Source organism: Metopolophium dirhodum, chromosome 3, assembly GCF_019925205.1.
Source record: "Metopolophium dirhodum isolate CAU chromosome 3, ASM1992520v1, whole genome shotgun sequence".
Lineage (NCBI taxonomy): Eukaryota > Metazoa > Arthropoda > Insecta > Hemiptera > Aphididae > Metopolophium > Metopolophium dirhodum.
In genome coordinates, this window is record NC_083562.1 from 6,976,457 (window position 1) to 7,000,613 (window position 24,157).

At 35.1% G+C, this 24,157-nt stretch overlaps 1 protein-coding gene across 1 annotated transcript in view; it reads left to right on the forward strand.

Moving 5' to 3' along the window:
* LOC132941562 (uncharacterized) overlaps window positions 1-24,157 on the forward strand; it is a 128,175-nt gene that overhangs the window by 98,914 nt on the left and 5,104 nt on the right. Inside the window, exons 109-157 of the mRNA XM_061009668.1 lie at window positions 51-356; window positions 421-741; window positions 813-1,142; window positions 1,224-1,871; window positions 1,933-2,244; window positions 2,306-2,611; window positions 2,761-3,081; window positions 3,155-3,484; window positions 3,958-4,272; window positions 4,332-4,667; window positions 4,743-5,048; window positions 5,112-5,417; window positions 5,485-6,138; window positions 6,221-6,535; window positions 6,643-6,981; window positions 7,087-7,392; window positions 7,466-7,771; window positions 7,860-8,180; window positions 8,245-8,574; window positions 9,100-9,414; window positions 9,485-9,814; window positions 9,927-10,232; window positions 10,299-10,607; window positions 10,673-10,987; window positions 11,072-11,398; window positions 11,475-11,789; window positions 12,332-12,661; window positions 12,738-13,355; window positions 13,453-13,782; window positions 14,210-14,542; window positions 14,693-15,007; window positions 15,095-15,370; window positions 16,088-16,282; window positions 16,348-16,701; window positions 16,826-17,038; window positions 17,448-17,645; window positions 17,740-17,937; window positions 18,025-18,387; window positions 18,464-18,685; window positions 18,897-19,088; window positions 19,173-19,385; window positions 19,455-19,643; window positions 19,784-20,377; window positions 20,453-20,641; window positions 20,983-21,741; window positions 22,247-22,615; window positions 22,688-22,888; window positions 23,474-23,722; window positions 23,831-24,069. Of these exons, the coding sequence (XP_060865651.1) occupies window positions 51-356; window positions 421-741; window positions 813-1,142; window positions 1,224-1,871; window positions 1,933-2,244; window positions 2,306-2,611; window positions 2,761-3,081; window positions 3,155-3,484; window positions 3,958-4,272; window positions 4,332-4,667; window positions 4,743-5,048; window positions 5,112-5,417; window positions 5,485-6,138; window positions 6,221-6,535; window positions 6,643-6,981; window positions 7,087-7,392; window positions 7,466-7,771; window positions 7,860-8,180; window positions 8,245-8,574; window positions 9,100-9,414; window positions 9,485-9,814; window positions 9,927-10,232; window positions 10,299-10,607; window positions 10,673-10,987; window positions 11,072-11,398; window positions 11,475-11,789; window positions 12,332-12,661; window positions 12,738-13,355; window positions 13,453-13,782; window positions 14,210-14,542; window positions 14,693-15,007; window positions 15,095-15,370; window positions 16,088-16,282; window positions 16,348-16,701; window positions 16,826-17,038; window positions 17,448-17,645; window positions 17,740-17,937; window positions 18,025-18,387; window positions 18,464-18,685; window positions 18,897-19,088; window positions 19,173-19,385; window positions 19,455-19,643; window positions 19,784-20,377; window positions 20,453-20,641; window positions 20,983-21,741; window positions 22,247-22,615; window positions 22,688-22,888; window positions 23,474-23,722; window positions 23,831-24,069 (16,064 nt within the window). The remainder of the gene's footprint in view (window positions 1-50; window positions 357-420; window positions 742-812; window positions 1,143-1,223; window positions 1,872-1,932; window positions 2,245-2,305; window positions 2,612-2,760; window positions 3,082-3,154; window positions 3,485-3,957; window positions 4,273-4,331; window positions 4,668-4,742; window positions 5,049-5,111; window positions 5,418-5,484; window positions 6,139-6,220; window positions 6,536-6,642; window positions 6,982-7,086; window positions 7,393-7,465; window positions 7,772-7,859; window positions 8,181-8,244; window positions 8,575-9,099; window positions 9,415-9,484; window positions 9,815-9,926; window positions 10,233-10,298; window positions 10,608-10,672; window positions 10,988-11,071; window positions 11,399-11,474; window positions 11,790-12,331; window positions 12,662-12,737; window positions 13,356-13,452; window positions 13,783-14,209; window positions 14,543-14,692; window positions 15,008-15,094; window positions 15,371-16,087; window positions 16,283-16,347; window positions 16,702-16,825; window positions 17,039-17,447; window positions 17,646-17,739; window positions 17,938-18,024; window positions 18,388-18,463; window positions 18,686-18,896; window positions 19,089-19,172; window positions 19,386-19,454; window positions 19,644-19,783; window positions 20,378-20,452; window positions 20,642-20,982; window positions 21,742-22,246; window positions 22,616-22,687; window positions 22,889-23,473; window positions 23,723-23,830; window positions 24,070-24,157) is intronic.

The following is a 24,157-nucleotide window of genomic DNA, read 5'->3' on the forward strand; positions in this document are numbered from 1 at the left end:
TCAGTTTCAATGAATTTAACTAATACAAATTTTGATTAAATTAATTTTAGCGCCAATCGATATTCATCCTTGTTATCCATCACCATGTGGACCAAACAGTCACTGTAAAGAAATAAATAGTCAAGCTGTATGCTCTTGTATCATTGGATATTTGGGAGTTCCACCATCATGTCGACCTGAATGTATTGTAAACTCAGATTGTAATAGTAATAAAGCTTGTTCTAATCAAAAATGCATTGACCCGTGTATTGGAGTATGTGGTGTAAACTCAAAATGCCAGGTTATCAACCACAGCCCCATTTGTAGTTGTGCACCCAGTTTTATGGGAAACCCATTTGTTCGATGTTACCCAAAACGTAAGTGCATATAATTAAATATTTATTATGGTATAACTATAAAAATTATATTAATTTATTATAGCTGCTGATATCCCTCAACCTGTTGGAAATCCTTGTATTCCATCGCCTTGTGGACCAAACTCTCAATGTAAAGTGCAAGGTGAATCGCCATCATGTTCTTGTTTACCTGAATTTATTGGCTCACCTCCAATTTGTAAACCTGAATGTGTAAGTAATAGTGAATGTCCAATTCACTTATCCTGCATAAACATGAAATGCAAAAATCCTTGCATTGGAGCCTGTGCCCCAAGTGCTGAATGTAGAGTAATAAGTCATACACCAAGATGTACATGCCCTGTTGGACATATTGGAAACCCGTATACTGAATGTACAATAATTCAAGGTAAATTGAACTGAATATTGCTTTTATTTTTTACTAGGATATGTATAATATACGTAATCGCTCATTTTTAGCTGATCCTATCCCACAAGAATATTTAAATCCTTGTGAGCCATCTCCGTGTGGCATAAATGCCATTTGTAAAGAACAAAACGGAGCCGGATCTTGTTCTTGTCTACCTGAATACTTTGGAAATCCATACGAAGGATGTAAGCCTGAATGTATTGTAAATGCCGAATGTCAGTCCAACAAAGCATGTATTAGTAATAAATGTAAAGATCCATGCCCTGGAACATGTGCTCAAAATGCTGAATGTCAAGTCATTAATCATTCACCGACATGCACATGTTATAATGGGTATACCGGTGACCCATTCAGATACTGCCATATCATACCACCACAACGTAATTAATACTTTAGTAGAAATAAATTCGCTATAATTAATATACGATTAATATTAAATATTGTATTTTTTATAAATTTAGAAACTGAAGTACAGCCTATTTATCCATGTACACCATCTCCTTGTGGACCAAATAGTCAATGTCGAGAAATAAATCAGCAAGCAGTTTGTTCATGTTTACCAAACTATGTAGGAAGTCCTCCCGGATGTCGCCCAGAATGTGTATTGAACGCAGAATGTTCAGCAAGTCTCGCTTGTATTAATCAAAAATGTAAAAACCCTTGTGAAGATCGGTGTGCACAAAATGCCAACTGCAGGGTGTTCAACCATAGTCCTGTGTGTTCATGCGCTCCTGGATATACTGGAGATCCATTTTCACATTGTCATGCTATACCCCCTCCACCACCACCAACGCAAAACGAACCTATTTATATAAACCCATGCATACCGTCACCATGTGGCGCCTATGCTATATGTCAAGACAACGGAGGTACTCCATCATGCTCCTGCTTGGCTCAATACATTGGATCACCACCAAACTGTAGACCAGAATGTATTATGCATTCCGAATGTCCTAGTAATGAAGCTTGTATTAGAGAAAAATGTCAAGACCCATGTCCGGGATCCTGTGGCTGGGGTGCTCAATGTAATGTAATTAACCATACACCTATGTGTACTTGTCCAGAGGGATATGAAGGAAATCCGTTTGCGAAGTGTGACATAAAGCCAGGTAATTGATGATATTTATACATTATGTATAAATCGTTATTTTAATATATTATTTTTATTAGTAATTCAAGCTCCAGTCTACTCAGATCCATGTAATCCATCACCTTGTGGTCCAAATGCTCAATGTAATAATGGCGTATGCACATGCTTAAGTGAATACCAAGGAGATCCATACACTGGATGTAGACCTGAATGTGTACTAAATAATGATTGTCCACGAAACAAAGCATGTATAAAAAATAAATGTATAGATCCTTGTCCTGGAATTTGTGGGCAAAATGCTATTTGTGATGTTTATAATCATATACCGATGTGTCGTTGTCCAGAAGGAATGCAAGGCAATGCTTTTGTTTTTTGTAGTCCAAAACAAAACGGTATGTATTTACTATTAAATATTTTTTTCACGAAAAAATAAATATACATTTTTTCGTTTAGAACCTGAGATATATGAGCCATGTAAACCATCCCCTTGTGGACCATTTAGTCAATGTAGGGAAGTAAATAAACAAGCAGTATGTTCGTGTGTCTCGGGATACACTGGATTACCACCATTATGCCGTCCTGAATGTATTTCAAGTTCAGACTGTAGACAAAATCAAGCATGTTCCAATCAAAAATGTATAGACCCATGTCCAGGAACTTGTGGTATAAATGCTAAATGCCAAGTTATAAGCCACAGTCCTATATGTAGCTGTCCAACGGGATATACTGGAAATGCCTTTATGAATTGCTATCAAATTCGTAAGTATAAAATACATAACATAAATATATAAGACAATAATAATTTATTATAAATAGTTACTTTGCACTATTATAATTATTTAATTTATATACATATGTTTCGAGTTATCAGCTTTAAATAAACAATTAAATAACAATGTTTAATTTAGCTGCTGATATACCATTAATAGTGGGCAATCCATGTGTCCCAACACCGTGTGGACCTAATTCACAATGTCAAGTAAAAGGAGACACACCTTCTTGTTCGTGTTTGCCTGAGTTCATCGGATCTCCTCCAAATTGCAAACCAGAATGTGTCACTAATAGTGAATGTTCCTATAACAAAGCATGTATGAATATGAAATGTAAAGATCCTTGTCCAGGATCATGCGCAGTCAATGCTATATGTCAAGTTTTAAGTCACGCTCCTACTTGTCATTGTCAACAAGGTTATGTTGGAAATCCATTTACATTCTGTTCAGTTCAACAAGGTATAATATCATAAAATTATTTCTTCGAATTAATCTACTTCCTGTATATAAATTATAATTTACTTTATAGCAGATCCTATACCTCAAGAATATATTAATCCATGCGTACCTTCACCATGTGGTGTGAATGCAGTATGTAAAGAACAAAACGGAGCAGGATCATGTACTTGCTTACCAGAATATATAGGCAATCCTTATGAAAGTTGTAGACCAGAATGTACAATTAATTCTGATTGCGTTTCCAATAAAGCATGTATGATGAATAAGTGTAGAGATCCGTGTCCAGGAACATGCGGTCAAAATGCAGAATGTCATGTCATTAACCATTTACCAGTCTGTACTTGTTTAAATGGTTATAATGGTGACCCATTCAAATATTGTTCAGTTATTATACCACCACAAGGTATTTATTTTTAATTTAAGTTACATATTAAAATAAAATGAGTTTATTATATACATGAATGGGTTAGACAATATTGATTATCAATAAAAATATTATGCAATTCTAATATTATATAAAATATTCAAAATTATGAGAAAAATTATTTTGTGAGAACAAAAATGTATAAATCATATCTTATTCTTAAGTTGACTGAGATATAAGATGAAGTTATCTAAGATATTTGGTAATTAACTGATGTCAAAATTAATCCAATATCGTTAGTATTCAGTTAATTATTGATTCTAATTTTGAGGGGTGAAACTGTTAAATTCATTTAACTTTTTTTAATATACAAAATATAGTAATATATGTCTTTGATAAGTAAGTTTATGGAAGTATATAAAACTACTTATGGTATTTCTGTTTTAGTAATATTAAATTTAATTATAAGTATTTTATTGAAATTATATTGTGATTTTTTTACTTACTTTTAGATGCTCCAATAGAACCAATAAACCCATGTTATCCGTCACCCTGTGGTCCGAATAGTCAATGTAAATCCATCAATAACCAAGCAATATGTTCATGTTTACCTACATTCATTGGAAGTCCCCCAGGGTGTAGACCAGAATGTGTAATGAGTTCAGAATGTAAAAGTTATGAAGCGTGTACAAACCAAAAGTGTTCTGACCCATGCAGTGATATTTGTGGAAAAAATGCTGATTGCAAAGTCATAAATCACAGTCCAATTTGTACTTGTCGACCTAAATTCACTGGAGATCCATTCACTCACTGTTTCCCAATACCATGTAATTACTACTTTATTTTCATTCTAATATCTTTATATTTACGTAATACATATTTTTAGTACCACTGCCTCAATATGTGCCTACTGAATATGTAAACCCATGCATACCATCACCTTGTGGTCCCTATTCGCAATGCTATGATAACCAAGGAGTTCCATCATGCAGTTGTCTTTCTCAATACACCGGAAGCCCACCAAATTGTAGACCAGAATGTGTTATGAATTCAGAATGCCCATCTAACAAAGCATGTATAAGCGAACATTGTAGAGATCCATGCCCTGGATCATGTGGTTACAATGCTGAATGTAATGTCCTGAATCATACACCAATGTGTGTCTGTCCATACGGCATGATTGGTGATCCTTTTACTAGTTGTTATTCTAAACCACAAGAAAGTAAGTGATTGTAATTAAATTTACACATCAGTATTTTATAAAACATCGAAATACAATTTTGTTTAAATATTTCAGATATTCCAGTTGTACACAGTGATCCGTGTAATCCATCGCCGTGCGGTTATAATGCAGAATGTAATAATGGTGTTTGTACTTGCTTATTAGAATATCAAGGAAATCCTTATATGGGATGTAGACCTGAATGTGTAATAAATAATGACTGTTCACAAAAAGAAGCTTGTATAAAAAATAAATGTAAAGATCCTTGTCCTGGAATTTGTGGACAAAATGCTATTTGTGATGTATATAATCATATACCAATGTGTCGATGCCCTGACAAAATGTCTGGAAATGCTTTCCTTCAATGCAAGCCAGTTGAAAGTAATATACCAATTATATAATATTAAATCAATATAATAATTAATTAAGTATTTATTTATGTAGTTCAAGCTCAAGTTTATCCATGCAACCCTTCACCTTGTGGATCTAATAGTCAATGTAGAGAAATTAATAATCACGCTGTATGTTCATGTATATCAAATTACATTGGGTCGCCTCCTTTGTGTAGACCAGAATGTACTACTAATTCTGATTGTAATCAAAATGAAGCTTGTAGTAATCAAAAGTGTAAAGATCCATGTCCTGGAACATGTGGAATAGGAGCTAAATGTCAAGTTATTAACCATAGTCCAATATGCAATTGTCCATCAGGATATACAGGAAATTCTTTTGTCCACTGCCATCCAATCCGTAAGAATAATAATTAACTGAAACAATATTCTAGTATTCATTGTTATAAATAATTATACATATTTAGAAGCGGCCCCAGTTGAAGTGTTCAATGAAAACCCTTGCGTACCATCACCATGTGGATTCAATGCTCAATGTCAAGACATTGGAGGTCAACCATCATGCTCTTGTTTGCCTCAGTTTATTGGTTCTCCCCCAAATTGTAAACCAGAATGTATAATCAATAGTGAATGTCCATATCACTTAGCATGTAAAAACATGAAATGTCGAGATCCATGTCCAGGAACATGTGGCCAGAATACAGAATGCAAAGTTATTAGTCACGCCCCGCAATGTTATTGTTTATCTGGTTATACTGGAAATCCAATAATACAATGCAATATACAACATGCTGATCCGGCTCTTCAAGAATATTTCAATCCATGCCAACCATCACCTTGTGGTTCAAATGCAGTATGCAAAGAGCAAAACGGTGCTGGTTCATGCACGTGTTTACCAGAATACTTCGGTGATCCATATAGAGGATGCATGCCTGAATGTGTGGTTAATTCAGACTGCCCACAAAATGAAGCCTGCAGGAGGAATAAATGTGAAAATCCTTGCCCAGGACTATGTGGTCAAAACGCAGAATGTCAGACAATTAACCATGTGCCCATGTGTACATGTTCCAATGGATATACTGGGGATCCATTCAGATATTGTTCATTTATACCACCACAACGTAATTAAATTATTTTTTACTAATTATCTTCTCAATAAATAGATAGGTCATTATTTTTAATGGTAATTATTTTTAATTTTAGAAACTCCAATTGAACCAACTAATCCATGCAGTCCATCGCCTTGTGGACCAAATAGCCAATGCAGAGAACTCAATGGTCAAGCAATATGTTCATGTCTTCCAGAATTTATTGGAAGTCCTCCTAGTTGTCGACCGGAATGTTTAATAAGTACTGAATGTAATCGTGATAAAGCATGTATAGGACAAAAATGTAAAGATCCATGCCCCGGAATGTGTGGTCATAATGCCAATTGTCAAACTATTAACCATAGTCCTATTTGTACATGTACTTCAGGATACACTGGAAATCCATTTTCTCAATGCTATCAACTACCAAGTAAATAAATAACTTTAGTAACTTTATTTATTACTAGAAAAAAATTGAACCTAGAACTCATGAAATACTTTGTTCAAATACAAATTATATATTTAATTATTTTTCAGAGCCTCAAATACAACAAACTCCACCAGAACCATTGAATCCATGTATTCCAAATCCTTGTGGATCATATTCAATATGTCAAGACCAAGGAGGTTATCCATCGTGTTCCTGTTTATCTCAGTACATAGGCACTCCACCAAATTGTAGACCCGAGTGTGTTATCAGTGCTGAATGTCCAAGCAATAAAGCTTGTATGAATGAAAAGTGTAAAGATCCATGCCCTGGTTCTTGTGGGGTTGGAGCTATTTGTACTGTGAACAATCATACACCTAATTGTTACTGTCCAAGTGGATATACAGGAGACCCATTCAATTCATGTATCCTTAAACCACCACAAAACGGTTAGTATCTTGTGACATAAATATTAAATAAATATTTTATTGTAAATTACACATTTCCTCAAAAACATTTTTATATTGCTAAAATAATTGTATAATTACTACTAGATCCAGAAATACCAAATATTGATCCATGCTACCCATCACCATGTGGTTCAAACGCGAATTGTAACGATGGCAAATGCACTTGCTTACCAGAATATCAAGGAGATCCTTATGTTGGATGTAGACCGGAATGTATAATAAACGACGAATGTCCTAGAAATAAAGCTTGCATTAGAAATAAATGCAAAGATCCATGTCCAGGAACTTGTGCTCATAATGCAATTTGTGATGTGTATAACCATATTCCAATGTGTAGATGCCCCGAAGGAATGTCTGGAAATGCATTTATAGACTGTCAACCACAGCAAGGTAATAAATAACACAATATATAAATAGCTTGGTAATTTTAAATTTATATTAACATCCATTTGTTTATTTTTAGTTTCTGTGGTACAAGACTATTGTAATCCTTCACCGTGTGGTCCAAACAGTATTTGTCAAGAAATAAATCAACAAAGTATGTGTTCTTGTATAACTGGATACATCGGATCTCCACCAACTTGTCGTCCAGAATGCACAGTTAATTCCGATTGCATTTTGAGTAAAGCTTGTAGCAATCAAAAATGTCGGGATCCTTGCCCTGGAACATGTGGAATAAGTGCTAAATGTCATGTTGTTAATCATAATCCGATATGCAGCTGTCCTCCTGGTTTTACAGGCAATGCATTTGTGCAATGCAGTCAAATACGTAAGTTATCAATAATAATGTAATGATGTTTATGATATATGATGTCGTAAGGATAATTAATATTGAATGATTATAAAAACAAATTTAGCGATTATTGAAGATGAACCAGTTCGAAACCCATGTGTTCCTTCGCCTTGTGGTCCATATTCACAATGTCAAGTTCAAGGAACGTCTCCATCGTGTTCTTGCTTGACTGAATATATTGGATCACCACCAAATTGTCGACCTGAATGTGTTAGTAACAGTGAATGTTCGTATAATTTGGCTTGTATAAATATGAAATGCAAAGATCCATGTCCTGGATTATGTGGAGAAAATGCCTTATGTCGTGTTATCAGCCATTCTCCAATGTGTTACTGCGTACATGGTTATACTGGAAATCCAATGGTTCAATGTGTGGTTCAACAAGGTATTTTTCATAAAGTATAGCAATTCATTAGTTAATATATTTAATCGATAATCATGTATTTCAGATGCAGTTGTAATAAGAGATGATCCACATCCTTGCACTCCATCCCCCTGTGGAGCAAATGCCCAATGTAGAGAACAAAATAATGCGGGCTCGTGTAGCTGTTTACCTGGATATTTTGGAAATCCGTATGAAGGTTGTAGACCAGAGTGTATTGTTAATACAGATTGCTCTCCGAGTAAAGCTTGTATACAATACAAGTGTCAAAATCCTTGTCCCGGAAATTGTGGTTTGAATGCAGATTGTCAAGTGATTTACCATGTTGCATCATGCGTTTGTAATCCAGGTTACACGGGTAACCCATACCGATCCTGTAATTTTATAACTCCACAAAGTAAGTTTGTTATTTTATTTGTATTTTTTTGATCACAGTAGTTCCATTTTAACAAATGAAAATAATATATTAATATATTATACTCCTTGTTACAAGCTGGTGAAAAATCCATGAAAATATATCTTAAGATTCTGAGTGGATCAAATTTGATAAAATAATTTGTTAACAATATTAAAATCTAATTTACTCTTCTTAAAATATCGGGAAAATGGAAAATATTATACCCAATTATAAGATTTTGATCAAAATGGGTTTTATATTTTTGTTGTTATTCAAAAAATATTCATCGTAGATACACATAAAACATTCCGTTATTACTTGTACAATCATTTTCCATAGTAAATCAATTAATTCAAAATACTCATACTTTTTACATTGTAAGTTGTTACCTTTTTTTGATTTTCGTTGTTATCATTTTCTTGGTTAAAAAATTTAAAATTATATATCAAGGAATCCCATTAGTTATGAAATAATTTTTTATTCTTTTGATAACCGTATAAATAAAATATATTTCTTTGATTTTAGTTACTCAAATGGAACCAATATACCCGTGTATTCCATCACCATGTGGTCCGAATAGTCAATGCAGAGAATTAAATAATCAAGCTGTATGTTCTTGTTTGCCATCCTTTATCGGAAGTCCACCTATGTGTCGTCCTGAATGTACAACTAGTGCAGAATGCCCAACAAATTTAGCATGTGTAAACAAGAAATGTGTAGATCCTTGTCCAGGAGTATGTGGACAAAGTGCTAATTGCAGAGTTGTAAATCACAGTCCATTGTGCATATGCAATTCAGGATTCACAGGAGATCCATTTTCTATTTGCTATCCAATACAAAGTATTTACCTCAATATAATTATTATTTTTATTATAATAACAATTTCTAAAATAAATAATTATTTATATAGATTCTCCAGAACCTCAACCTCAGCCACCGATAAACCCGTGCATACCATCACCATGTGGTGCCTATTCACAATGTCAAAATTACGGAGGTTCTCCTTCGTGTACATGTCTCCCATCGTATATAGGATCTCCACCAAATTGTAAACCAGAGTGCACAATTAATGCTGATTGTCCAAGTAATGTGGCGTGTATTAGAGAGAAATGTAGAGATCCGTGTCCAGGTTCTTGTGGATTGAATGCCCATTGCCAAGTGTTAAATCACATTCCTATGTGCATTTGTCCAGAAGGCTATTCTGGAGATCCGTTTATGAGCTGTTACATCAAACCAGAACGTAAGTATCATACACATTATAAATTTAGTATAATTTTTATTTAATTCCAACATAATTATAAATTTATATTTTTCACAAATAACATTAAAAATAACATTTTTTATTAATTTAGCACCAATTCAACAAGCCTCGGATCCTTGTAATCCTTCTCCATGTGGATCAAATGCTTTGTGCAATAATGGCATTTGTACGTGCATTTCCGAATACCAAGGAGATCCCTATAGCATATGCAGACCAGAATGTGTCCTTAACAATGAATGCCCTCAAAATAAAGCATGCATACGAAATAAATGTATGGATCCTTGTCCAGGAACCTGTGGTCAAAATGCGTTGTGTGATGTTTATAATCACATACCAATGTGTAGATGTCCTCAAGGAATGAATGGAAATGCATTTATTGAATGTTTAACATATCAAGGTATTAAAAAAAAAATTATAAAATATTTATTTTAAAATACTAATATCTTTTTATCTATTCATAAAGCTCCAATTGAAACAAACCCATGCCAACCATCTCCATGTGGTCCCAACAGTCAATGTAGAGAAGTTAATGGCTATTCAATGTGTTCTTGCCTTAATGGATATTTTGGAACACCACCATCTTGTCATCCTGAATGTTCCATTGATTCTGATTGTAGTCAAAATAGGGCATGTTCAAATCAAAAATGCCGCGACCCGTGTCCGGGGGCTTGTGGAGAGAATGCTCAATGCCACACTATAAGTCATAGACCACATTGTACATGTCCACCAGGTTTCACCGGAAACGCATTTTCTAGATGCTATGTACAACAATGTAAGATAAATATTTAATTTTTAATAAAGATTTATATTTAAATTCATATTTAACTGTTTATTTAGTACCACCAGAACCAATACAAAATCCATGTGTACCGTCGCCTTGTGGCCCAAATTCTCAATGCCAAGTTAATGGAAATTCTCCATCATGTTCATGTGAACTTGACTATATTGGCTCACCGCCTAACTGTCGACCAGAATGTATCAGTAATAATGAATGTGCTTATCATCTTGCCTGTATCAATATGAAATGTAAAGACCCTTGTCCCGGTTCGTGTGCTTCAAATGCTATATGCAAAGTAATTAGTCACACTCCGAGATGTAGCTGTCCACCTGGTTATAATGGTGATCCATTCACACAATGCATAATAAAACAAGGTAAATATATAAATAGTTTTAAATTGAATACAACGCTATCGTCAACTGTATACTATATATATATATGAATTTTATTTTTTATAGCGGAACCAATTCAAGAAATAATAAATCCTTGTAGACCATCACCTTGTGGTCCCAATGCGTTATGTAAAGAACAAAACAATGCGGGTTCCTGCATCTGTCTACCTGAATATTATGGAAATCCTTACGAAGGATGTCGACCTGAGTGTATGGTTAATACAGACTGTAATGCTAACAAAGCATGCATGTCAAACAAATGTAAAGACCCATGCCCAGGAACTTGTGGCAGTAATGCTAAATGTCAAACTATTAACCACATACCAATGTGCACTTGTTTACCTGGTTATGTTGGAGATCCATTTAAATACTGTCAAATTATACAACCACAACGTAAGTGGAATTAATAAAGCATTATAACAAATAACGTTTTTTAGCTAAAAATTTTAATAAAATCTGTTTTGTGTAGAAGTTGAAATTGTACCAAGTTATCCATGCATCCCATCTCCGTGTGGTCCAAACAGTTTGTGTAAAGAGAATAACGGACAAGCAATTTGCTCGTGTTTACCATCCTATATAGGAACTCCGCCTGGATGTAGACCCGAATGTGTCACTAACGCTGAATGTGTGCAAAACAAAGCATGTATAAATCAAAAATGTGTAGATCCTTGTCCAGGAACATGTGGACAAAATGCGTATTGCCAAACAATAAACCATCATCCAATATGTAAATGTATTTCTGGTTACACGGGTAATCCATCTACATACTGTTCCTTAATACAACGTAAGTCTATTATATAATAATAATGATTTATTTATAAATTAAAATGTCGACTACATGATATAGAAGTCGTTTTTAGCATATAAAATATTTTATCATATTATTTATTCATTTATTCAATTTAATTTCATATACATATTATATGTACTGGACCCCACTGAGAAAACTCATGTTAATATAACGTTATAACGTTTAGAATATAAAATATATCTTATAATAGTTCGTTAAATTTAAATTAAAAAAATTAATACTCATGAAATGTTAAGACATTTAATAGTTAATTATTAATTACAGTATAAAGTAATTAAAATAAATGTATTTAACTTACATGATAAAATCAGTTTTTGAAAAAAATTTAATTGAAAAATCTACTGACAGGATCATAGTATTTTGAGTGAAGTGTTTTTCCACATGGCGTCTATATAATAAATTCTTATACAATATAATTATATAAAGTGGTCAGTGGATAAACTATTAGTTCCTTTAGACTTATCATTAAAAATGTATATCATACAATTAATAAATATTTTCTAATTATTTTTCAGCTGTACCTCAAGACACACCTGTTATTGTTAACCCTTGTTCGCCTTCACCTTGTGGTCCTTACTCGCAATGTGTAGCATATGGCAACTCGCCATCTTGTTCGTGTTCACCGACATATGTTGGTAGTCCACCAAATTGTAGACCTGAATGTATTGTTCATGCTGAGTGTCCAAGCAATATGGCTTGCATGAGAGAAAAATGCAGAGATCCGTGTCCAGGGTCTTGTGGTTTAGGATCACAGTGCAATGTGATTAACCATGTACCAATTTGTACATGCCCAGCTGGTTATATAGGGGATCCATTTGTCAGCTGTTATATAAAACCAAGCCCACGTTAGTCTAAAATTAGTCTAAAAATATATTTCAGTAAATCTAAACATTATACTTATAAATATTTTTGTATGTTTAGCTCCAAAGCCACAATATACAGACCCATGTTATCCATCTCCATGTGGACCAAGTGCTACATGTAACAATGGAATTTGTTCATGTATACTCGGTTATCAAGGTGACCCCTACCGTGGTTGTCGACCGGAATGTGTTTTAAATGAAGATTGTGCTAAAGATAAAGCATGTGTGAAAAACAAATGCGTCAATCCATGTGTAGGCACTTGTGGAAACAATGCAATTTGTGAAGTTTATAATCATATACCAATGTGCCATTGTCCATCTGGAATGACTGGAAATGCATTTATTACATGTCATCAAATAGTGCTGCAGGAACCAGTGATACAAAATCCATGTTCGCCTTCGCCATGTGGTCCAAATAGTCAATGTCGAGATGTAAACAATCAACCGATTTGTACATGTTTACCTACTTTCTTTGGATACCCTCCCAATTGTCGACCTGAATGTACTGTTAATTCGGATTGTTCTATGAACACTGCTTGTTTAAATCAGCGTTGTAGAGACCCGTGCCCGGGAACTTGTGGTATGAGTGCAGAATGCCAAGTCATAAATCATAATGCAATATGTAGTTGTCCACTACATTTAACGGGAGATCCATTTTCGAAATGCTACTATCCGGGTAAATAAAACATTAACTAACTTCAAGTTTTAAATAAAGTCTTTAGTATTATTTGAACGTGGAATATATAATTATTATATAAATTATTTTATTACAGTTGTATCAAAACCACAACAAGATCCGATTAACCCTTGCGTACCAAGCCCATGTGGACCTTACTCAGAATGCCATGTAACTTTGAACTCTTACACATGCACATGTTTACCAAACTACCAAGGATCACCTCCACAGTGTCGTCCAGAGTGTATTTCGAATAGCGATTGTAGATATAATTTAGCATGTATCAATATGAAATGCAAGGATCCGTGTGTTGGTTCGTGTGGTTTAAATACTGAATGTCATGTATTTAACCATATACCTCAATGCACTTGTCTTCAAGGATTTGTTGGAAATCCTTTCGTATCATGTCATATTCATCAAGCACAGCGTAAGGATGATTTGTGTTTCTATCCCACCGTCAATTATAATTTGTTTTTAATAACTAATTTTATCTACAACAGCCAACTCCAAAACTACGTCCATAATACTTTATTTTACGTTAAAATAATTTATTTTAAGTTAGATTTTAAGTTAAGATATTTACTAGTCATAAGTATATTTTTAAATCTCCACATCTCAACTAATACAATTCAACGTCGTCTCTAGTTTAGTTTTATTTGAATATTTTAAGTAATGGTTTGTAAGATATTTGAAAAATGCATGCCTATAAATTGTTTTGCATGGTTTTATTGCACGATTATTATGTATTTGCATGGTAGTTATTTGTTTTATACTCAAGTATGAACGAATACCGACATGATACGTAATATATGTAAATTTTTTTTGCTCATAAAACCTAATTATCTAAATTATAGCTGTTCAACCAACACCAACATCACCATCGGATCCTTGTTACCCCTCACCGTGTGGACCTAATGCTAGATGTCGTGTTGAAAACCAGAATGCCATTTGTGAATGTTTACCAGAATATCAAGGAAATCCGTACGAGTCTTGTAGACCAGAATGCCTTGTTAGCTCTGATTGCACCATGAACAAGGCTTGTATTAGAAATAAATGCCAAGACCCATGTCCTGGTACATGTGGCATATCTGCTATATGTTTTGTGTCAAATCATATACCAATATGTTCATGCCCAGAAAGTTTAACTGGTGATCCTTTCCAAATGTGTCACCCAATACCAGTTAGAGGTAATAATTTCTTAAACTCCTAAGAATAATATTTGATCATTTATGTCAACGTTTATATTAATTTAAATTTCACACTAAATAGTACATATTATTATAACTTTTATGTTAATATGATTATTTTATTAATTAATTTTATAAATAATTGTGTAGATCCAATTCCATCTGATCCATGTGTTCCGTCACCTTGTGGACCAAATACTCGTTGCCGCATAATGAATGGCGCTGCTATCTGTGAGTGTTTACAAGGATATGAAGGATCTCCATCAACAAGTGGATGCAGGCCTGAATGCGTGATTAGTCCTGATTGTCCTCGTAATAGAGCTTGCGTTAACAATAAATGTGTCGACCCGTGTATTGGTGTATGTGGGTATGATGCAATTTGTCAAACTATTAACCACAGCCCGGTTTGTTCTTGTCCACCACCCACTATTGGAGATCCATTTGTTGAATGTAAACAACAACCAGGTAAATGTTTTGTTTTTATTCAGATTTACGTATTATTCATATAATTTATTTACATATAAATATTACAACACCTATATTTTCTAACAGCTTTGCCAAGTGACCCATGTAACCCGTCCCCGTGCGGTAGCAATGGTCAGTGTAGAGTAATCGGAAAAGTTGCATCTTGTGTTTATCCGGAATGTATTATTAACCAAGATTGTCCAAGAGATAAGGCTTGTTTCACACAGAAATGCCAAGACCCGTGTCGAGATGTTTGTGGATTAAACGCTATTTGTCAAGTAGTAAATCACAATGCTCTATGCTCATGTCCACCAGGATACTATGGAGAACCTAAACAGCAGTGCATAATACAACGAACACCAGGTAAAAAAATAAAACCAAATATAATGTAAATGTAATATATTATTATTTTATTATTATATTTGAATTAAAATTAAATTTATATTTAAATTTATTTTTACACAAAAAAATAGAAATAATATGTGAAAGCCTAACCTCAAGATAAGATACTGGTTCTTATCTCATAATATAAAAAAATACTAATTATTTGTAAAAGTAGTATCATAAATCGTTATTAATATAACCAATAAAATCATTGAAAAATAAAAATATCAAATAACTAATAATAATAAATACAATAAGTATAAAAATTATTTTTTTTAGCAAACGATATATTTTATCTTGTGCTAATTATACTTATTTTTATACAAAGCAATAATTTTTATAAATATAAAATAGTAAATCCTATAGGTTTTTAAACCAATATTGAAGGGATCTCTTTTTCCAAATTTTTTTTTACTTATGTTTATTATTTTTCGATTTTAAATAATTTTTTACTAATATTTTAATTGTGTTTTATTAATTATGGTGAATGCAAAATCATGAATGAAATTGACGCTTTTAAATTCTTAATAATACAAATATATTAAAAATTCTCTAGAATGGCATTGTTTTAAGATTTAAATGTTTTTCTTGATATTTTTATCATGGTCCTAAGGTCCTAAATGGTTTCATTTGGATTAAGACTTCTAATTATCGATATAGATGACTAATAATTATGTTTATATCATAATTTTTTAGAACCTAAGCCAGAATGTACTACTGATGGAGAATGTTCCAACGACAAAGCCTGTATAAATTATGTCTGTAAAGACCCGTGTCAAGAATCACCAACTACTTGCGCGAGAAATGCATTATGCTATGTTCAGAAACACAGATCAGTGTGTGTATGCAGAGATGGAATGACTGGAAATGCTCAAATACAATGTGTAGAAAGTAAGCTTTGATCAACAAAATATGCTTGTCTATAAATCTAAATTTAATTTTTATGACTTTTTCAGTTGGTTGTCGTGCTGATACCGATTGTCCACCAGAAAAATCATGTGTTAATGGAGATTGCGTTGACCCATGTGCTTACACTCATTGTGGTATCAACGCACTTTGTCGAACTGATGGGTACCACAGAGCTAGATGTTATTGCCCTCCCGCGTATGAAGGAGATCCATTTGTAGAATGTAGAAGACCTGAATGTGTGGTCGATTCAGACTGTCCGTCAACATTAGCTTGTAGAAATCAACATTGTCAAAGTCCGTGTGATTGTGCTCCAACTGCGTTATGTAACGTGGCTAACCATATTGCTGCATGTAGATGTCCACCGGGTTACATAGGAAATCCTCATACTTCTTGTACTTTAAGTATGTAGTATAGTATATTAAATAGCTTTGTATTTTCATCGTTGTATAAATGTATAATATACCTATTGTTGATTTCGTAATGCACTTACTAATCAATTTTTTTAAATACTATTATTATTATTAGCTCCACTCGCTATTCCACCTCAGTGCACGATGGACTCGGACTGTGCTAGTAAGTTGGCCTGTTTCAACGGAGATTGCAAAAACCCATGTTATGAGATAAAACCATGTGGGCCAAATGCTGAGTGTATTGTAGTAGATACGTTACCTCATAGAACTATGTCATGTCAGTGTATTCCAGGCTATGTTGGCGATGCCGACATCCAATGTAAACTAGGTAATAAAAATTGTTTCCAAAATGAATTTAAGTTTATAAATATATCACAAACTAATTATATACAGCAAATTAAATTTCAGCCAATAACATTGATACCATATATAATAGCATTACTAATTAATACTCCATTTTATGTGATTTCAGATTATAGCTGCTTATTTATTTCCTATAAAATATCCTCTTTTATATACCTATTTTAAGTGACACATCAGAGTTCATATGAAAATATAATACAATTTAAATATTTGTGCAAACATGTTTTGTCAATCCCTTCACTTCCATTAGCTTTATTTCTGTTGTATATACATAAATTATATAGATTGACTTCATGTTGTATAAACCTTTTTATTATTACAGACCAAAATAATGAAATTATTTATATAATTTACTAAAGTGTGTTTTATTATAGGTGCCCCATCATCAGTAGGTTGTATCTCTAATGACGATTGCCAACCGACAGATTTGTGCTTAAACCGTCAATGTGTTAATCCATGCACTGTATCTAACCCTTGTTCATCTACTGCAATGTGCACAATTAATAATCACAAAGCCGTTTGTAAATGTCCAGACGGCCTTTCTGGTGATCCATTCATCAGTTGTTACAAAGGTAAGGGAATTTACAATTACCGTATACAGTGAAACATCTATCATTTAAAATGTATGAAACTCCAATGTAATTTTTAAATTTAAACATTTTACAGTACCACTGGCTACACCAGAATGTACAACAGATTCTGAATGCCCAAGTTCTAAAATATGTGCCAATCAATATTGCCAAGACCCGTGTCAAATATCTAAACCATGTGACACTACTGCTGAATGTGTTACAATTAACCATCGACCAATTTGTAATTGTCCAAATGGATGGGCAGGAAATCCTCAAATTCAGTGTTATAAACGTAATATATATTATTATCCTGAAATTATTAATGCCAATGATAAGTGATAACCATCTGTATGCTTACGCCTTTTTTTGTATGTTTCAGCTGGTTGCAAGACCGATAGCGATTGTGTTTATGATAAAGCATGCATCAACAGCAATTGTTTGAACCCATGTTCTACTCAGAGTTGTGGACATGGAGCTGATTGTATTGTACAAGCCCACAAAGCTCATTGCATTTGTCCGGCAGGTACACAAGGTTCACCAATGGTATCTTGCGTATCAGTAGTGTGCCAATATAATGAAGACTGTGCAGATCATGAAGCATGCGACAGATTAAACAGAAGATGCAGACCTGTCTGTGAACAAGACACTTGTGCTGAGCAGGCAACATGTTTAGCCCAAGCTCACCAACCAACATGCACATGTCTGAATGGCTTCCAAGGCAATCCTTACATTGAATGCATTGGTAAATTAAACATAAATGCCTCTGTTATGTTTTTAGTGTTTGGTAAACTTTAATTTTTGTTTTTAATTTAATATAGAATCAAGAGTACCATCAATAACTCCTGAGTGCACAACTGATTCTGACTGTCCATCACAACATGCTTGTGTAAATCAAAGATGTCAAAATCCTTGTACCATTTCTGTACTCTGTTCGCCAGATCAAGAGTGCCATGTTCAAGATACAGTTCCATACAGAACAATTATGTGTCAATGTAGATCAGACACTGTAGCCACTATAGATGGCGGCTGCAAACCAATAGGTAAACTTTTTGTGAAGCTATACAAATTCACTCACCTAACTAACTACCTACTCAATTAAAGTAATTAGTAAATTAAGTGGATACTTGATATTTTTCAATTAATTAGTAATTATTTTAATATTTTATTTCATCAAATTAACAACTACATTTATTTAAATGCGTGCTATTTTTTAAACGAAAAAAATAATAATATACTAAACATTTTTTTCAGTTTCCATTACTCCTCAATGTAAAAGCGATCAAGAATGTCCATTATCAGAAAGATGTGTAAATCAAGGATGTGTAGAAGCATGTCGAATTGACCCATGTGGTATAAACGCACAATGTATCTCACAAAACCATCAAGCTGCGTGTACGTGTCCACCAGGATATACAGGAAACCCACACACAGAATGCTCACTTCGTAAGGATTAACATATATAAAACAAAATATGGAAAATTATTGTTTATTTGTAATTTATTACTAACATTGTACACATTATTATAGAACAATCGATTCCAATACTACCACCTTCGCCAGAATGTACGAAAAACGATGACTGTGCGTCAGACACAACTTGCGTCAACCAAAGATGTATTAGTCCGTGCACTTTAGGAGACAGTTGTGGCCGTGGGTCATTCTGTCATTCACAAAACCACCAACCCATTTGCAGATGTCCCAACGGTTACACCGGAGACCCTCGCATAGCGTGCACTCCACGTAAAGATTATATTATTTATTCCTACGAATTACAATATATTTATATATATTTATATTTCATGTTAATAGCATCGTCAGTACCAACCGTAGAATGTGTATCAAGCACTGATTGTACTGCAGAAGAATCGTGTATCAACAGAATGTGTGTGAGTCCATGTAATTGCGGACCCAACTCGGATTGCAAAGTTAATAATCACTATCCTAGTTGTATTTGCAAGCCTGGGTATTATGGAAATCCCCAACAAGGCTGCATAAAAAGTAAATACACTTTATCAAATAGTCAATAAAACTATACTTAACATATAGTTTCATTATTCAATTAATTTGTTTTTGAAATATGACATAAACAAAGAATATTTGACAACATGATAATTATAATATATCTTTGAAATTTTCAGTGGGATGTATATCAGACGATCAATGTGCTTACGATAAACAATGTTACAACGGCGAATGTGTTCCACCGTGTTTATTGAGTGATCCTTGTGCACCAACAGCAAAATGTTACGGTGACAATCACCGTGCTGCGTGCCAATGTCCACCGGGTTACTTCGGCAATCCGTTTGATAAATGTGAAAGAACTGAATGTACATACGATGTAGACTGTCCGTCAGATCGCATGTGCTTCGACCAGCATTGTATCAATCCGTGTACAGAACAACACGGCACTCCGTGCGCATCAAACGCCATCTGCTCTGTCAGAAACCATGCCGCGGCGTGTAGATGTCCAGAAAACTTCCCGATGGGAGATCCAAATACTTACTGTGAACGTTTACCACCACCTTTGTTCGGTGAACCAGAATGCAAAATTGACGTGGACTGTGCCAGTCGTCTTGCATGTATCAGAGAAAAATGTGTGAATCCGTGTCATGATATTAAACCCTGTTCAAATAGTGCCACGTGTGCTGTCTTGGACAGTGTACCAGTTAGAACAATGACGTGCACATGTTCCGAAGGATGGGTGCTAAACGAAGGTGGAGAATGCAGACAAGGTTGGATTTTATTGTTAATGTCTATATATATTTTTTTTTCTAAACATTTTTTTCTAAAATACTTTTTTTTTGTAGTTGTTGTTTCCTCACCACCGGGATGTACTACAAACGACGACTGTCCATCAAACGAAGCATGCCTTAACCGACAATGCCGTAATCCTTGTAATTGTGGTACAAACGCCCAATGTTTCGTTCAAAATCACCATCCGGTTTGTTCTTGCTTGGAAGGTTATGATGGAAATCCAAACTTTGCTTGCAGAATAGGTATGTTTATATTACTGGCGGTTTTATTATAATATTCAGACCTGATTCGAACGACATTTTTATTTACTTCAATTCATATGAATGTGAGGTAGTACAATTTATAGCCTTTATGATTTTTGTACCCTGGCGTTAGGCTTTTACGATTGTGATATGATCGTTCTCTCTTTTTGGTCTGGGAAATATCATAACATACACCATCCCTCCTCTCCAAACGTGTTAGACTATTGTCTATCAGACAATCCACATTCTATTATGGGCAATACTAAAAAATCGTTGACTTTTAAATGGCATAATACAACACCTTTATTAATCATATTCGCATCTTATTTTTGTATGTACAGTGGGATGTAAGAGGAATTCCGAATGTGAATCCGGCAAGGCCTGTATCAACGGCCACTGTCTAAATCCGTGCATAGTAGAAGATCCGTGCGGCCCGAACGCCGAATGTTTCACGGTTGCCAGCCGCCCCGAGTGTCGGTGCAAGAGCGGTTATCGGGGAAACCCGTATGACCGGTGCCTGGTGATCGGCTGTCGCAGCAACAACGACTGTCCCAACGACCGATCGTGCATCAACGGCCAGTGTATAAACCCGTGCGTGTACGAACACCCGTGTTCGTCGCAAGCCGAGTGCAAAGTACAAAATCATTTTGCCCTGTGCCGATGTCCCCCGGGAATGGCGGGCAACCCGTACGTGGCCTGCAGACAGGAAGTGCAACCAGAGTGCAAGGAAGACGCCGACTGTCCGTCGCTATTGGCCTGTTTCGACAATGTGTGTCGTAACCCGTGCACCGCGCTGGAACCGTGCAAACGGCCAGCCGAGTGCGTGGTGATCGATTCGCTGCCGGTCAGGACCATGATCTGCGAATGTCCCAGCGGTTACGTGAGCAGCGGCAGCGGTACGTGCAAGATCACTCCACCGATGACGGCCGTAGCCTGTACCGCCGACACGCAATGCCCGTCTGACAGGGCTTGTCTGAACGGCAGATGCATAGATCCGTGCAACTGCGGCCCGAACTCCGAGTGTAGAGTGTGGGACCATAAGCCGGTATGCTCTTGTCTGGCCGGATTCGACGGCAGCCCGGAGATCGACTGTTCGAGAGGTACGAAAACGCACGTCTTTTATTCTATTCACTATAACTTGTATGATATAAAATAATTTTTATAATGCTCCTAAAAGCATAGCGAATAATACAGACTTAATTAACAAGAAGTGTTAACTGATAAAATGATATACTATAAACGTATAACTATTAACAAAATAATTTCTGAACTATGGCTATCAACGTAGTATATAATTTATTACCCATCATTATTTTCCATGTCAGGTATATCTATATCAGGATATGTATCAAACAAATTTCATTATTATTTCATAATGAGTGAAAATTTCAATTTTCAAATATTTAAAATTCAGGCACCTACATACACCTACCTATTTAGCTATTTCTAGACGTCTTTATAACAGTGATTATGACATATGGTAAAACTTTGTGCCCTGATGGTGAGATGGAACCCATCAATTAATAATTATTATTACTCTGTCACACCTGCCCCACTGTGAACTTCCCTTAACTACGAGTAAAAAACCCGTTTCCATACTTTCAGCTGGATGTCGAAGCGAATCCGACTGTTCTGGTCAGCACACCTGCGTCAACCGTATCTGCGTGGCTGTGTGCGCCGCGGACGGTAGCAGTTGCGGAACCGCGTCTGAATGTTATGGCATCAACCATCAAGCCGTGTGCGAATGTCCGCCCGGAATGGCCGGAAACCCACAGATAGCCTGCGTGGTCGCCGGCTGTCGGTCGGACACGGATTGTCCTAGCGACAAGGCGTGCATAAACACCAAATGTATCGATCCGTGCACCAGAAATAATCCATGCGTGAAGCCAGCCGAGTGTACGGTGTACAACCACCGCACAGATTGCGCTTGTCCACCAGGTTACGTTGGGAACGCCGGAACTACTTGCAAACAAAGTACGTATCCAAAGGACGTCTGAGCGTCAGAGTTCAAAACAGGAATTAATTTTGAAAATCTTTTTTTTTTAGTCGAAGCCGGATGTCAAAGCGATTCCGAATGTCCATCACAGACGGGTTGCATTAACAAATTGTGCGTGAGCCCGTGCGACGTGTCTTCGCCGTGTGGAACCAACTCTAAATGCAAAGTCCTCGACACCTTCCCGATAAGAACAATGACGTGTGAATGTCTACCGGGTACACAAGGAAATGCAGCCATACGATGTGACGAAGGTAAGATGTTTTTTCAATTGTCAGTTACATTACCATAGTAAAACCCTGTTAAAGGTCAAACTGACCAAATAAGTTTTAAATAAATCTATTGAGGTTCTAAAAAAAACTTACTATCATTTTATAGAAACTGATTTGTATCCAATATTATAGCCAGTAAGTATCTAAAATCAAGACTTGCATTTGAAGAAAAAAATTTAATTTTACTTAATTTAGAATAAAAACGTTTTACAACTTTAGTGTTTATCGTTATTTAAAATTTTAATAACAATAATATCTAATGGATACTACCGTATCCCGTAATGGTCAGGAAACGGGATAATATTTTTGAATTGTTTATAAAGGTAAAAATAAATCACGTTTAATAATATTCTAAATGTTTCGTTAACCATTGTGTTTTATTTTTGTTTATTTTTTTCGTTCATCGTTTAAATCAGATTCAATTATATTTAAAAATGTAATCGTATTTACTTTTTTGTCGTGTATTAGATACGTTATAACCATAACATTTTTAGGCCTTTGTCTAAATATTTCGTCATAGTATTACGCTGTAACAAAATAATAACGTCTGTATTTATTATATTTCAGTTTCAAAATGTCCAATTGATAAAGGCTACGTGAGGAATGATGAAGGAGAATGCGTGTGTCCTCCAGGTACAGCCCTGAACCAAGAAGACGAATGCCGTAGGTGCGTAGTCGAATTGGGATACAAGATCGACGAACGCGGCCATTGTGTATGCGCTCTGGACAGAGGATTGATCATTGACGAGAGAGGACGTTGCATATGTCCGACCGAACACGGTTACAGTTTGAACATCTATGGACAATGCGTACCGAGTATGTAGTCAAACAATATGCTGTGATGATGATAATAACGTTTTTTTTATTAATATCACCGCCACGTTTTTTTTTACTTAATTGAAACTAAAAAAAAAATATTTTCAGAAAACACAACACAACTCAGGACGGACTTCCCGAGACCAGACATGGTAGTCACGTGTCTGTCGGACGGAGTCCAAGTGGAAATCCATATTACAGAAAAAGGATTTAACGGAGTGCTTTATGTGAAGGGCCACAGTAAGAACGAACAGTGTAGACGAGTAGTATCGATGGCGCAAGACTCGTCACCCAAAACGGAAATATTCAAAGTCAACTTTGGAAACTGTGGACTTATACACATCAACGTGAGTTTAATAACAATAGGTGTTTATTTGTATTTTTTAGTCTCGGGTGTGTCGTAATATACAAATATTATGCGTGATTGCGTCACTG